The 16,014-nt window shown below is 46.6% G+C and overlaps 2 protein-coding genes across 6 annotated transcripts in view; one reads left to right on the forward strand and one right to left on the reverse strand.

Annotated features, from left to right (window-relative positions):
• The window catches only part of LOC135915994 (protein O-mannosyl-transferase Tmtc3-like), a 953,411-nt gene that overhangs the window by 8,623 nt on the left and 928,774 nt on the right, over positions 1 to 16,014 (forward strand). The gene's annotated exons all lie outside the window — the stretch shown is intronic.
• LOC135915992 (lysosomal protective protein-like) overlaps positions 10,595 to 16,014 on the reverse strand; it is a 268,663-nt gene continuing 263,243 nt past the window's right edge. For all 3 annotated transcript variants that reach the window (XM_065449182.1, XM_065449180.1, XM_065449181.2), the window contains 3 exons: positions 15,190 to 15,349; positions 12,696 to 12,788; positions 10,595 to 10,701 (listed from right to left, as the gene is read on the reverse strand). In XM_065449182.1, coding sequence (XP_065305254.1) covers positions 10,615 to 10,701; positions 12,696 to 12,788; positions 15,190 to 15,349 — 340 coding nt within the window. In that variant the 3' untranslated portion in view covers positions 10,595 to 10,614. The remainder of the gene's footprint in view (positions 10,702 to 12,695; positions 12,789 to 15,189; positions 15,350 to 16,014) is intronic.

Here is a 16,014-nt window from a genome sequence, read left to right on the forward strand (position 1 = left end):
GCACGGCGCAAGTCGTTATCGTGCAATTAATGGCAGCGACGCGTCGCAGGGCACTTTTAATTTCAAAGGCCCGTCTGTCTTCCTAGTGCGACTGGTCAACTTCACCCCTTGCGCTGCACCCTTCTCTCTAACCCGCCTTCTCTCTCACTCTGTCACCTGCCTGTGTGCCGTGCAACTTGGAAGCGCAGGCTGAGAGTAATGGGAAAATGCCCGAATTCAAGGGCTTTCGTCGAAGAAGTCGGCCTGTTCGTAAAACATGTACATGGCCGGAGCGAAACGGTATGGAAAATCACCGGGCATCAGTCAGAAAAAAAAAACAAAAAAAGACCCCGCAAAAAAACATGCTTTGAATAAACGTTTTGGAAGCGCAAAAAGAACCTTTTCATGTTTATTGTATTTAAACCTGTCATTTGTCAAGTTTCTTTGACTGTGTTCCCATGTGTCCAGCGCGTTGTTAAAGGACTGTGCTATGAAAGTAAGCCGCGGTTGCATAGATGGGTCGAGGGAATGCAATCGACGTTGGGTGAATTCAGGTATGTGCCACTTCTCCAATGTCATACGGTGCGCTAGCCTGCTTAAGTGTTGGGTTGCATCAGTCCGCGATAAAGGTACAGAAACCAGGGTTGCTCCTTCGCGTGCTTTCATAGCAGCTTCATCAGCAAGGTCGTTGCCAGAGATACCGCAATGGCCCGGCAGCCACTGAAACACGACGTCGTGTCCTTTCGCGATCATAAGATGGTGCATTTGTCGCATCTACGACACGAGTTGTTCACAGGACCCGCGGCGAAGATCTGACAGAAGACAACGTGAGGCCGCCTTCGAGTCGCAGAATGTTGCCCACCGATTAGCCGGTTGGTTGTTAATATAATCAACGGCACCTCGGTGGGCAACAAGCTCTGAACCGGTCGGTGACATCGCGTGAGAAATCTTGTATCGGATGCTTATTGCTCGTGATAGTATAACCACTGCGCCGGTGCCGCTGTTCTGAGTGGAAGAGCAATCCGTATATATGTGGACTTGGTCAAAGTAAAAAGTGTGCAGGCAATCTAGAGCTGCTTGCTTCAAAGCCAAGATAGGCAGGTCAGTCTTCTGTCTTATCCATGGAACCATAAGACGCACTTGAGGTTATTTTAAACACCACAAAGCTGAGGTTGAACATGCTGAGGGTGTGAAGCCCGATGGTATATAGGGAGGCACGATGGATGCTGAGCACGTTGGAGAATGACGCCTGTGGTCGTCATTCTGGTAGTCATTCAAGACAGCTTGATCTTATCCGTGAAACATGACGAATATGGGCCCTAAACATGTCCGTGCAAATATAAGTCGTTATCGAATGGCCTTGAACCATTGTAACGGTTCCTGCTGTTGAGGCGCTCCGCGGAAGGCCCAGGCAAACGCGTAGTGCCTGTGCTTGCACGCTATGGACTTCTCAAAGATTTGACTTGCATGTTTTTGCAAGCACGGGAGAGCTATAGCGTATCTTGGTGGAAGCTCCGGGTAAAGACCCAAGGCACGTAGTGGACTATCGAAAATTGAATTCTCTCACCAAGGATCAAATGAATCCCATTTAAAATATTGAGGAGATCGTGGAACAGGTGATTAGAGCAGCCTGTGTAACTTCGCTAGACCTTACTCGAGGGTACTGCAAGTACCGCTCATTAAGCGAGCCAGTAGGTACGTGTCATTCGTTACACCAACAGGCAGCAATCAACCTACAATGATAAGCTTGGGACTCGAAAAATTCTCCATTTTGTTTTTTATGCCTCAAAAACAGGGTTCCAAAGGTTTGTGAAACATTAGCCGAGCCCTACACATACAGTAAAACAGTTTACACCCTTACCGTTAAGGCCTTAGAAAAATTTATAGAGGACGACAACAGAGCTCTAACTAGATGTGCGATGACACAAAGCGTAGTTGAAGACTATTTAATCATTCTGACAGTATTGGGGGCAAAGAAATATCCGACAGAAGAGTTTCATATCTCTTCCTGTGAAGTTCTCTTTTCGAATATCTGTGCGCACCCAAGGCTGTAAGAATGATTATGTAGTTTTCAACTACGTCTTTTGTCATTGGACGTCTAGTTGGAGCTTCATTGTCGGCCTCAATAAATTTTTGTAAGACTCTAACGGTAAGGGGGTTACCAGTGGACAAGAAAACACCCTCAAGGGTGAAAATATTTTTACAGTGTACTTAGATGACATCGCAGCCTTTTCTGAATCATGGGCAATTCATTTGGTGCATCTTAGAGCGGTGCTCAGTCGTTTGCGTCAAGCTGGGCTCAACGTAAAGGCCGAGAAGTGTTGTCTTGCAAGGGCGACCATGTACTATACCTAGGTCACCACATAGGTCAAGGTTTTAGAAAAGCTAGTGAGGTTAAACTATCAGCAGTAGCAGGCGATTCTGCACCGAAAACTAAGACGGACCCTCGGGCATTTTTCGGGATCACTGGGTATTATAATCATTACAACCAGGACTGTTCAACTTTGGCAAGCCGCCTGACTGATGCTGTCCGCGGGACAGAACCGATAAACGTAGTCTGGGATGAAAAGAAGGAAGCTGCCTTCCAAAGCCTGAAGGCTGTATTGATTAGCCGTCCGGTATTGCAAGCTCCGGATTTTTACCGAGAATTCACGGTCCAGTGTGATACGAGTGATCGAGGACTATAGGTGCCGTTCTGTGCCAGAGGGATGACAACGGTACCGAACATCCCGTTCTTTATTTGAGCCGAAAACTGAGCTCTCGTGAGATGGCATACTGCGCGTCGGAAAAGGAATGTGCTTGTGTTGTCTAGGCCATACAGAAACTGCAATGTTATTTTGTGGACGCCAAATTCTTCGTAGAGACGGACCATTGTCCCCTGGCCTGGCTGCAAACCGCGACATCAAAGAACAGTCGCCTCCTGAGGTGGAGCCTCATTCTACAGCAATATCATTTTGACATAAAGTACAAGAAGGGCAAATTGAATTGACACACGGATGCACTTATTCGCCCTTTCTAAGCGGTCCAGGGTTGCTCTTCACCATTACTCGAAATTGTTACTTGTGTTTTATTTTATCAATACTACTTCTGGGCGAGTTGGTTCATCTTGAAACACATGGGTAACAGCGCAAACAGACGACCACAAAAAGGGAGACACATAAACACATGTACATGCACACATGTGTGCGTGTCTCCCTTCTTGTGGTCGTCTGTTTGCGCTGTTACCCATATGTTTCATGAGTTTTATTTCTTTGTGCGATTGTGTCTCTCAATGCGTAACGTAGAACGTCTGGTTTATCACCACAGCTAATCCAGATAGTTTCGAGGGTGTGCATTTCGCAAACAGCTACTAAAGATTTCTCGCAATTCCTATTTTGACCTGGTTTTCTCAGAGGGGGCTGAGCGCCTGCTTGCGCACGTGTTTGAGTTTCGGAGATAACTCGAAAAATCTGGTCGGCGACATAACCGACAATGCAGCAATCGACAGTGAGTTTCTGGAATTAATCTGCAGAAAATTAAGTCGTTTCTCGGTGCAGCAGCGGTGACTGCTGCGCTCCGTGACTATTTTGGCGGGGGAGGAAGCTGTTATGACTGCAGTAGACAACATGCTGTTTGTCACGCCCAAGAATCGAATGTGAGAGCCACGCTGGGATGATAGTCGCAGAATAGTTCCCATTCGATGCTGGGCACTGCTAATTTTCCCACAACGAGCTCCCCTCGTCAGAGAAATAGCGTCACAAAGGGAAGAAAGAGTTGACACTGCGGTGGAGGCGAGACGACACGAAGAGCTCATGGTCGTCTCCCAGAAGAAAGCCGCCACGAACTGGTGCCTGCCCTATGCTGAGGAGCAGCGGAGCAGACCATTTGGGAGTAAAAGATCCCTCCCATTCCACGGCCAGACCCTCTCTCTGCCTTTGCGCCCGCTGGAACTAGGTGGATTTGCCGGTACGATATTCCGTCTGGGACAGTGTTTGTGCCTCTTGATTGGCTATCGTCCTTGTGGGTTGTGATCTTTGTGTGATTGGCTACCGACAGGAGGGAGGGTTTGAACAGAGGTGTTATAATGAGAGTGCGGAGAAAAAAGAAGCTGCGCTGGGCTATGGCAATGAGTCGTTGCTAAGAACTTGACTTTTTTTCTGTTTTTCTCATTAGGCCATGTTAGTAAGCTTCGTTCAAGTGCCAGTAAACCTGTTGGTTTTCGATTTCCCAACTTCCGAGCTTCTGAATTGGGCAAGCCGAAGCCTCCGCCACGTACGCTACCATATGGAGCCGGGTTCGAGATATATCCTAGCAACGCAACTATATATATATATATATATATATATATATATATATATATATATATATATATATATATATATATATATATATATATATATATATATATATATATATATATATATATATAGGGGTTTTCTTCAAAGTTCAGCACGCAGGACCCGACGTAGCATACGCAGGAAAGAGACGACGAACTTTTTGGAAGCCTTCTTTTACTTAACGTTTTCGGCTGGTGGACCAGCCTTCGTCAGAGTACAGAGTACTGTACTCTGACGAAGGCTGGTCCACCAGCCGAAAACGTTAAGTAAATGAAGGCTTCCAAAAAGTTCGTCGTCTCTTTCCTGCGTATATATATATATATATATATATATATATATCTCATGAGAAGTCGATGTCATGAGAAGAAAAATAGTATATCACATAGGTATTCAATTAAGTTACGCCAGCATTACTTCCATGAAAAACACACATACATTACCGGAGCTTTCATTGCGCCGTAAATGTTTTAGACTGTGTCTTTTCCACAGGCTGTATCACCACAACCCACTATTAAAGGATCATCTTATTACTCGCCCTTCATACATTTCATTCCGTTTTGATCACATGTTTAAAGTTGGTATTCCATATTTTAGAACAAAGATGTGTCATGGTTCTTTTATTACTAAAACCAGCGCCGACTGGAACGACCTTCCTCCCTCCATCGCTGCCATTTCTGACGTTGGCAATTTCAAGACTGCAGTATTTTCTGCCATTTTGTAATACCTATTATTGTATAATTATGTACTTTTTTTCACTTACCACTCCTTTCTGTAATGCCTTCGGGCCAGGAAAGTATCCGAAATAAATAAATAAATAGATAAATAAATAAATAAATAAATATATAAATAAAGTGAAATCGCACCAAAAGCATGTGCTTCCAACCTCTCCTCATTATTATCTCGTAGCATAATGTGACGTCAGTGTTTATAACGTCAATAAAAATTAAGGAGTTGGTCATTCATGGTGAGGAGTTCTTCACAACGGCGTCTCTCATAGCCCTCTTGTTGTTTTGTTACGTTAAACTGTATTAATAGGTCCACGTTGCCCTTAGCATCGTGGCGGCAACAGGTGCCATGGAGGGAAATGGGTGTGTATACTTCCTTCTCGCCCAGAGAGAGCTATTTTGTTGCCCCTCCCCTCCAATCTCCTCTTGCAACTACCCCTGCCTCATATTCAGCTCGCTTTTGGCTGCTTTTACTGCGCGACAGCGTGAGTGCCAGCTCGCTGTGTCTTCCGCTCGTTCGCGCGGAGCTTCGACATCCTCGATGCAGGCCGAGCGCGCCACTGTGTCCCGCTTCCATCCGCGCCGTGACCAGCAGATCCTCGAATAATGCATTTTTCAACTGCAATCAGTGACCGAGAGCTTTCCGAGGAAGGTGGCCCAGTCCGGAAAGAAGAGGAGGGAGGAGGGCGCCGAAGACGCTCGGCCGGGAAGGCCCCGGCGCGCCACTTACCGCGGTGGCACGCGCGCGCCAGGCGCCGAGAAAGCGCGGCCGGCGCATGACGAAGCCCGGTTGTTTGTCTCGGGCAAACGAAGGCAGCGCGGACGACGCCGCTCTTCTCCCCCGCAGGGCGCCCCCTCGATCGTCTAGGAGGCCTGGACGTCAATTCCGAACGAGCGAAAAACAGCCCCGTGGTCGTCTGGGCGCGATTTCGCAGAGCAAACAGGTGCCGCGAGATAGGGTTCAGGCGTTTACCCTGCGCGTCGTTGCTTTGCTCAGCGGCGCTAGAATGAGCCCCCAGCTGCGCCCACGCGCGCGCCCAGTGAAGCGGCGTCTCGCCGCGCCATATACGGGCGCCGTCGCGGAGGCTCCCGTTCCGTGCTTTTCACAGGAAAGCTCCTCGGGAGAAGGCGCATTTCTAGCGGCGCCAGTGTTTGCATTTGAGGCTCAGGTCCGAGGGGAACCACCTGGCCGCGTTTCATCTAACCTGGGGATCTTATAGGATCCCGGGATCTTCGCTTGTCATCATGTGCCGCCTTTGCTTATATAGAATGCCTGGTCGCTCACATTGCTCACAAAATCTGGCCCCTCAGAATTGCAATGCCCATGGTAGCTGCTCCCTGGTGGCACACGACGAAAATGGCGAAATCAGTCAACGGATGCACTCCTTTCATTTTCCCTTGGGGGAGTCGTACGAGAGGGAAAGTGTCATTTTGCCACCGTGACAATACTTCCTTGGGTTTATTAAACTGGTTTTTCCTTGAGCGTAATCTATAAGCGGCATGCAATCATGCATTCGCAAAGGCAATGTACCGAGTATCTGATGTAGCTACTGTAAAACCTTTGGAACTTATTAAAGCGAAGCTTTCTTTGCCTTTTCCTTCGACTTTGCCACTGCTGTTGCTGTGGCTGCTGCAGTCTGGCACACCACGTCGGCGGGAGGGGGCGCTGTTCAGAGTGTGTATATACATAGAAGAAGCGTGGCAGAGAAGAAAAGAGACGCGAGGACCTCGTTTGGACCACACCGCGTCGAATGTACCCAATGCGCTCTCGAGCTCCCGGGTCGTCGCCAGCTCTTGACACTTCTTGACAGCAGTAATTATCGATAACCCCCCGCAAGTGCTTACCTTTCTACCAATGTGCAAGTCCAGAGAGCATCTAGATAGAATGGAAGTGAGGAGGGGGCAGAGCAGGCAGATAATGAATAGAAACGACGCAGTCACAAAACGAGTGAATAAGAGCCTTGCCACTCTTCGCTCGCAGTTTCCATACAAATACAAGGGGGGGGGGGGCGAGGGGAAAGGTGACGTGAGAAGGCAAGGAAACGCTGGATAAATTTAACTTAAGGTACGGTATGGTTCGTTTCTGCTATTTCTGAAAAATAAAGCCATGCAAATATGTCTAGCGGACTACTTATGGGCGTGCAGAAGCAGAGCGGCGTTAATGCGCACCGCAGGGTCTAGGCGACACAACGGAAGCGGTCGCACGTCAAATCAACACTTTGTGCCCGCCGCGATAGCTTTGCGGATATGGCATTGCTCGAGGTCACAGATTTGACCGAGGCAGCCGCATCTCGACGGGGGCGAAATAAGAAACGCCCGTGCACTTTGATTTCGGGACGCGTTAAAGAACACTACGGGGACAAAACTTAATACGGAGTGCGCCACTACGGCCTGCCTCATAATCCGATGGTGGTTTTGGCACGTGCAGCCCCGTAATCCAATTCAAGTTTAATGCACCTGCCACGATGCGATGTGCCATCTGAGGCAATTACAATGCTCAGAGGTTATGAGGTATGCCGTGCTTCTACGCTTCAAGCCAACACCTCTCCCTGTATGTTCTGTGTACTACGCAGACAAACATCACTGGTGCACGCAAGGTACCGTTTAACAACTCACCACTCTTGTGTTGGACAGAGCGTTGAAGAAATTAAACAATTCGCCGTCAACGTCACCGTTAGTTATCGTCAATCAAAGCAAACATCACAGAAAGCTTCATTTACATCGATTTCCACAGTGCGTGGGATCTGCATAATTTTGTATTTGTAAGTCAAAATCATTGCAGCTTGTCACATACTAGACATTTTTAGAATAGCGTTTGTCGCTTTACGTACGTTAAACCTAATCACCTTTGCGGGACGTTACGGTGCGCCTCCTTTCAAGACTTTTAGTTTACCATGCGGGAACGCAAACGTAGGGAATACGTTATAAAACAGGGCGCCGTCTGGTGCGTCGCGGAAACGTATTAAAGCCAAGACAATCCATTAGCAACCATCCTGTTCTTGCTATGCCGACGCGTCTCTTTGCGTCTGCGGCAGCCAGAATCGCCGAACGATCTCAGAAATTGGACGCGCTATGCGCTCATAACTAACGTTTCACGCGAGTTTAGAGAAAGCGAAAGCTCATTATAATAGTTGCTGGCGATCAACGAGAGCGAGAGCACAGCCATCACGAGAATTCACGCTGCAGCGAGAGCCATGGGTGCCGCCATGTTCGACAACGCTATTTCTTACCGTACGTAAACATTCGAACGTTAAACTCGCCAAATAACGTACGTTATCAAGCCGCACGTAAACCGCAGAAACCCATTAACGTTCAGAGGATGCGCAGTGATGACAACGCTATTTCTTTACGTACCTAGTGCACTTACGTTTAGTTGCAAACGCTAAACTAAAACTGTCTTCTGAGATTAGATCCATGCTTCTAAAACGTTTCTTTTACGAATTTAGCCCTTGTTTATTGTGTCATGGTTCCTTCTATAAATTTTCGCCCTGTATTTCTATAAGCGTGCTCCATCTTCGAGTCTTCTTTCTTCTTCATTCCCTTTGCACTTACAGTACAAGTATTTCGATTCAGCACAATTTTTTTGCGTGTGCAGCGGCCACCTGCTGTCCATTAGCGTTGGGGTGGCTGCTGAAAAACTTTAGGCAGGGGCCATTTCTGAGCTCGGTGATTGCCCATATCATACCCCCTCCCCCAGGAGAAGCGAAAAGTTGGGCCTGTGAGTGCAGAGGCCAAGTGCACTAAAAGGAGAGCAAGAATGGAGGAGAGTGAGAGCCGGAGGAAAAAAAAAAAGAACGAAAACGTGTGCGCAGACTAGAGGAACTGTGGATGTCTTCCTGGCGGCAGCTTCCCAAGAGCCACTTGGAGCAGGCAGCGACAACGGTGAGGTAATTGTCGCTGTCAGGATGTTTCCTCTACGAGTGTGTGTATGTGCGCGCGCGCGCGTCTGTTCGTGGCGTGTGTCTGGCGACGTCCAGGAAGAGCTTGTCAATCGCAAGCCTAACAGCGCGAGTCCAGCGAAAACAGTCACCGCTAATGGCCTTGGAGATGTCGCTGACGACGCGTGCGCAGCTCTTCTACTTGGGCGCCGCAAGACTCCTTTGCAGGACCCGGTTCGTTTGGCATGTCTGTTTCAGAGACGGCTCGATAGCCGAACACAGCCAACGTTTAATCGTTTCCCCCGCGAGGCCCTCTGCCCCATTTCGCGTGCCGCGTCCGTTGCATCCTTCCCTCTGTCTCTTCCACGGTGCACATGCCCTCACCTTTTTGTTTTTTGTTTCTCGACTTTATCAACTTTTGCGACAAGCGAAATAATTCCTGTTTGGAAGCACTTACGGGGCTTACGGGCGAAATAATTCCTGTTTGGAAGCACTTACGCGCGCGCGCGCGCGCGCACACACACACACACACACACACACACACACACACACACACACACACACACACACACACACACACACACACACACACACACACACACACACACACACACACACACACACACACACACACACACACACACACACACACACACACACACACACACACACACACACACACACACACACACACACACACACACACACACACACACACACACACACACACACACACACACACACACACACACACACACACACACACACACACACACACACACACACACACACACACACACACACACACACACACACACACACACACACACACACACACACACACACACACACACACACACACACACACACACACACACACACACACACACACACACACACACACACACACACACACACACACACACACACACACACACACACACACACACACACACACACACACACACACACACACACACACACACACACACACACACACACACACACACACACACACACACACACGCGCACACGCACACGCACACGCACACACACAGGCACGCACACGCGCACACGCGCACGCACGCACGCACGCACGCACACGCACACACGCACACACACAGACACACGCACACACATACACAAACACAAACACACACACACACACGCACGCACGCACGCGAAATTCTCCCCAGCGATAACGGTAAGAAGACTGAAGAACCCGAAGCAAGGTATCGGACAGTTGGTCATGAACGACGCTAACTTTATAGCGGGGAAATCATTCAAGGACCAGAAGAAGGTAAACTAATTGTTCTCCTAGAGTCGCATATATTCTATTTCATTATGCTTTCATGTTTCCGTGACTCTTGTGTCCGTATTCGCGATCGCAATGCTTGGCTTTCAAAGGAGGCCTCATTTGCATCTGCCCAGGGACATTTGTTTTGCACTTGAACCTTCGAAATGATGTCAGTGTAGTTTTTCTCATCGTTGCTTCTATTATGATTATTATTTTAAGCAGAAGCACCTTGTCAGAGGAGAAGTAGCTGGTGTGACCTTCAGGCACCAACATCGCCTTAACCTTAATTAATAAGACAAGAAAAATGATGCGAAGACCTGTTCTTGAAGAACCTGGAACCGATGCCTCCCGGCTGCCCAGCGATCTTTTCGTTCTAAGTCACTATCCTATCGTTCCGGCTTCCCATAAGTATTTATTTCTCACTGAAGTGGGTCATCTGAAAGAAAGGCGGAAATCATGTGCAGAGATTCTTTAGTCTTGTCTTTTGGAACCAAGTGACCAGCGCCCTAGAATGAGAAACAAGGAGTATATCAGTCACATTAAAAATTACAAAAAAATACACCAGATTTAACGCACTTGTCAGAATCTGTCAAGCAAAGCGTTATAGAATCGTTTCAATTAAATTATATGCAAGTAGACACATTGTGCATGTAAATCATTTTCAACCGAAGTATGTGTTTACAACTGCTGTTTAAGTTCAAACACAACTTCCGATGGCTTCGTGGTACGCGACGTGGATTCAGCGATGACTTGCAGTCTACTTGAGAGCACCTATGTTCAAGAGTTCATAGTAGACTTGCAGTCTACTATGAACCCCTGCTTATGTTTGACATCACAAGAAAGATTACAAAGAATAACAGGGTTTAAAAGTGTATGTAAGATGAACACACATGGCGTGTTTTATCGCTCAAATGTCTGAAGTGATGCGCATGCTGAAAAGTATTGAGAGTTTCTTGTGTACTAGAAGGAACGTGCTGAAATCAATTAGCTGTGAACGTAAAACATTCCACTGCGTGCTCTAAATAAACGTTGCGCGTGGTTTCAGTTCATTCCGCTTATCAATTGACTCCGAATCAAAAGGTTATGGGTTTCACCCCCGCACAGCGGAACGAGGTGTCCTCTCATGACCGGGAATTGGGGACATCGACAACCTGCTTCCCTTTCCAGCCGGGGAGCGCCACCTCCACAAACAATGACGATTCGGACTAGAGTCGTCATTTAACAAACCTTTATTCTTCAGAACGATTGCAAAGCGCGCGAATTGGAACCTATCCATTCTTGAGTAGCGCTCATTAAAAAAAAAGAAAAAAAAGAAACACGATAAAGAATACAGGGCAAGCACTAGTATAACAAATGCAAGTTTTTATTTGGAAGAAAAAGATTGTATACACTGTAGTTATGAAAGTCATGTAAGTGACGTGTAAAAAAATCACGTATTCACAAGCAATCAATGAATGCGACCTCTTCGTGTGATAGGGAAACTGTCCTATACGCATGTTCCTGTTTTGACTATGCCTCAGCAATTTGACGAGAGCGCTGATCACGGTGTTTCATGATGATTGAAGTATCCTCAAAAGAAGGCGCGCAGCCGCAATGACGATAATCACTGGCAAGATGCGACGACACCTTTAAGAAATTGGCATGTTCGCGCAGCCTGATATTTACGCACCGGTGAGTCTGTCTCACGCAGACACTACAACACGGACACAATGCATTCAGAAATGTGTCAGGCGGGGGTTGTCCCCAAATTGGCCTATTTACTATATTTCTATTTTAGAAGAACTCATTTCTTTTTTGCAGAGTCTTTACGGACATAGCGAATTATTCGTTGCTAGTTCAGACTCACTCTCTACGCAACGTAAGAAGTCATAAGTGAGTATCAAGGTCCAGTAGGTTAGCTGCAGGAAGCTGGAACAAATTTTAGAAGTGAAACATCCTCGGTGTTATTGACGCACATGAATCGCCACCAAATATGCGCATTGCAAAATATTGCGTACAAATGATGGGCAGGGGGCGTCAACAATATTCAATTTTACGGCATCGCAAATGGTTGATACGTAACGACGTTAGAATACGTTAACCTTAACTAGTAAAATGAATAAAAGTAGCTCTTACATCACGGTGCTTATGCTAGCAATTAAAGGCAGTTGAACTCACGTAGTAACAGGGTACTTCTTTTCTGTATTTATTTTTCAATTAGGTAATCAACAGCCAAATTATTGCTTTTGAAAAGGCATCTCCATGTGGTTAAATGTCGCCAACGTGAAAAACGCGCGCAATGTGCAATTTCCGAAAGTTTTTCGCGTGTGTTTTCAACGACCGCGTAATACCACAATTTAATTGATTGAAAGGCTTTTTTGTGTGTGATATTGTACAAATGTTGGTAACAAATTTGTCGCTGGCTTCTTCACAACGTTAAGTTGTTGTAAATACTAAATTTCTACGCTGAGCATTTAGTGATTTGTTAACTGTACATTATCGAGTTAAAGCAAAGAGTTACCTTCACAGTGACGAAAGTGACATTCTTGTTGAAGGTCTGGACGAACCCAGCGATTACGGAACCAGCATGCCACATCTTGTAGTCTGAAGTAGGCTGTGGTAAAAGTAACACAGTTTTCATCCGCTGCTCAGAAGACAAATTTCTCAAGCTTTGTACGCTCCGCAAAATCTTAAAAAAAGTCAGTCCCTTCAACGAGAGCTTCCTTCAGAACCACCTTACATGTATGTCCACCTACAATATCGCCTATGCAAAGTCTGCGTTTCAGTTTACCGCATGCATACGGGTCTTTATTTCTGTTTAGGCAAGACTGGCTCAGAACGGAACCATATTTTCCTCGCTATAGTCAGCATTGATGATGAACTATCTTTTAAAGCAAGTGTCGCCGAAATTTTGAATTCTGCGCTCTAGTATTGTTAATTTGTTTATTCGTTCTTTTATTTCTATTTTAAGGCGCTCTATTGTACCCATCCTCTTTAAAACGCCCTTTGGACCCTGATGTTACTGTCATTAACTAAGTAACTAAAATAAAGATACAACATTTATTTATTTATTTGAAGTATATTCAGGGTAACTTTATACTTAAATAAATGCACTAAGAGCGCGCGCATCACGTTCAATGCGAAAAACTTCTAAAATCTTTCGCGCATTCGCATAGACCAGTTGGCTGCAGTAACTTTCACCATGATTGACAGTTCAGTGAAATGCCCGGACATGACTCGTGGCAAGTTTCTTTTCATTCAATGTTGAGTAGGGTTGTGAGTTGTCGACACTCCTCAGTCGATAGTCATATCCCGTGGTCATATGTCGTAAGCGCTACATTTACTGTGAACAGCAGTTACGAGCTAGGAAACTGGCCGATCGTGTTCATTCGTTTATCAGGCTTTTATTCAGGCGAGCGAAAGCAAAAATATATCCGGACAATTGTGCCTGGGAGCGTACCAAAGATTTTGTGGTCGCTAGCCCAGCATTACAGCTATGCTACGCCACGGCCTCAAACAGATAATACTTGTGTTGCGAGCTAGCAAACGAGCCCCGGAATCTCGAGCACCATGGCGAAGTGTTGATCGGGACGTGGGTTCCTTCAACGTTGGTGCACGCGCACTGCGGCGCCCCTTTCCTTCGTTTCAATGGCCTTCGTATTGGACTACACGAGCAGTTTACGCGACTCACACGTTCGGGAAGCAAAGGCGCAAGCTCTGCTGCTGCGCGCAAGCTGCATGCCTCTTCAGCTTGCGGAGGACCTTCTTAGCGTCGTGCCAGAAGTTCTCACGGGTCATTCGGACGCCACCGGAGTTCTCTCTCAAGTTCTTACAGCATTACCAAGAGGGCTGGGTGGGTGTAAGACATTCTTTTGAATAACGTATGAAAGGCTATACGTACCGAGGATTTGGGAGCTCATAACTGATGATCGCAGACGTTGAGTTAGGAATGAAAGAGTGTCTACAGTGGTGTTTTACTTGCGAATTAGGTGCCGCTTCATTGAGTGGATCCCGTATACCGCAGCGGAGCAGCAAAGTAAGGATGGCACTGCGCGAAGCAGTCAGGACATTTAAGCAAACACATAACACTATCGCTTTCTGTTTTCATTGGTCAATAACGCAAAGTCAGTCAGCGTGCCCACCAGGCCACGTCGTGCCCTCAGCGATGGATTCACAAGGAAGGCGAAATGAATTTAGAACGGGGTATATCACGGACAGGTAGTGACTGCGGATCCGGATCATGAGACTGAAATAATCAGAAGAATAAGAATGGGCTGGGGTGCGTTTGGCAGGCATTCTCAAATCATGAACAGCAGGTTGCCATTCTCCCTCAAGAGAAAACTTTATAACAGCTGTGTCTTACCAGTACTCACGTACGGGGCAGAAACCTGGAGGCTTACGAAAAGGGCTCTACTTAAATTGAGGATGACGCAACGAGCTATGGAAAGAAGAATGATAGGTGTAACGTTAAGGGATAAGAAAAGAGCAGATTGGGTGAGGGAACAAATGCGAGTTAATGATATCTTAGTTGAAATCAAGAAAAAGAAATGGGCATGGGCAGCACACGTAATGAGGAGGGAAGATAATCGATGGTCATTAAGAGTTACGGAATGGATTCCAAGGGAAGGGAAGCGCAGCAGAGGGCGGCAGAAAATTAGGTGGGCGGATGAGATTAAGAAGTTTGCAGGGACAACATGGCCACAATTAGTACATGACCGGGGTACTTGGAGAAGTATGGGAGAGGGCTTTGCCCTGCAGTGGGCGTAACCAAGCTGATGATGATGGTGATGATATCACGCATCCAAACGTCGCTCTATCGACTATCTTTATAAGTATACGTTTGCATCGTGTGTGAAAGATATTGTGTTGTGCCCGTATGCAGATTGTGTGGCCATTTTTGCTAAGGTGATGCAAGCAATATGTACGCAGAAGAATCGACATTTGGGAAAGTTGTACAGGTATGAACGAAACGATAATCATCAACGTCTTCTTTTTCCTCTTTCGTGCGAACTCACCTGGACGCCCAGGCTGCGAACAAACCACTCGCCGCCAAGAGATGAACAGACCAAATCGATGTCGCCATTGTAGATGAGGGTCTTCAGGTTGCCAGAGTTGATCAGTTCTTGAATCACTTCCCGCATGGTCGAGTGCTGATTGGTGTAATTGAATGCCTTCCTGCAACGCGGGGCGGATAGCGCGAAAGTATTTCTTCAGAGGAAGTTGTGCACAGGAGAACCATCATTCCATTGAGAAAAAAAAATGTCATTTTTTGTCAAATTTTAGCCAATTACTCAAGGCTCAATCTTTTGTGTGGCAATATGCTCTTTGACTTTACTAAGAGATCGCTGAACTCGCTTCATTAACATATTTTTTGGACTGGATCAGTCCAAATTAAGCTTCTGTGAGATCACATGCGTTGGCTTTCAGGTAACGATTACCTTAATTCAAGGGAGCTTCAACTGCCACGTGAAAGCGACATTAGAGATCGGCGTCTATGTGATATCGAGTGCGAATGCCCAGAACACCATTTCCAGCCTTTCAAACAACCAGAACAATTCAAGAACCTACACAGTTGAATACGTCATTATTGCAGTGCCTTTTTAAGGCATGGTCCAATTTCGAAATCTGAACTCGAATACGAGCAGCACGAAACAGGACTGCAGTTAAAAGGACACTAAAGTAAGAAATGATTTCTTCTGTATCAGTAAATTATCGTTCTACAACACCAAAAACACCACTCTTACAACGATAAGACGTTTGGTAAACCAGAAAAAGCGCAAGAATGAAATACGTGTGGCGACGCCTACTTAAGTTCCCGCACCTGGGGGCTGTGACGTCTT

This window comes from Dermacentor albipictus, chromosome 1 (assembly GCF_038994185.2).
Source record: "Dermacentor albipictus isolate Rhodes 1998 colony chromosome 1, USDA_Dalb.pri_finalv2, whole genome shotgun sequence".
Classification (NCBI taxonomy): Eukaryota; Metazoa; Arthropoda; class Arachnida; order Ixodida; family Ixodidae; genus Dermacentor; species Dermacentor albipictus.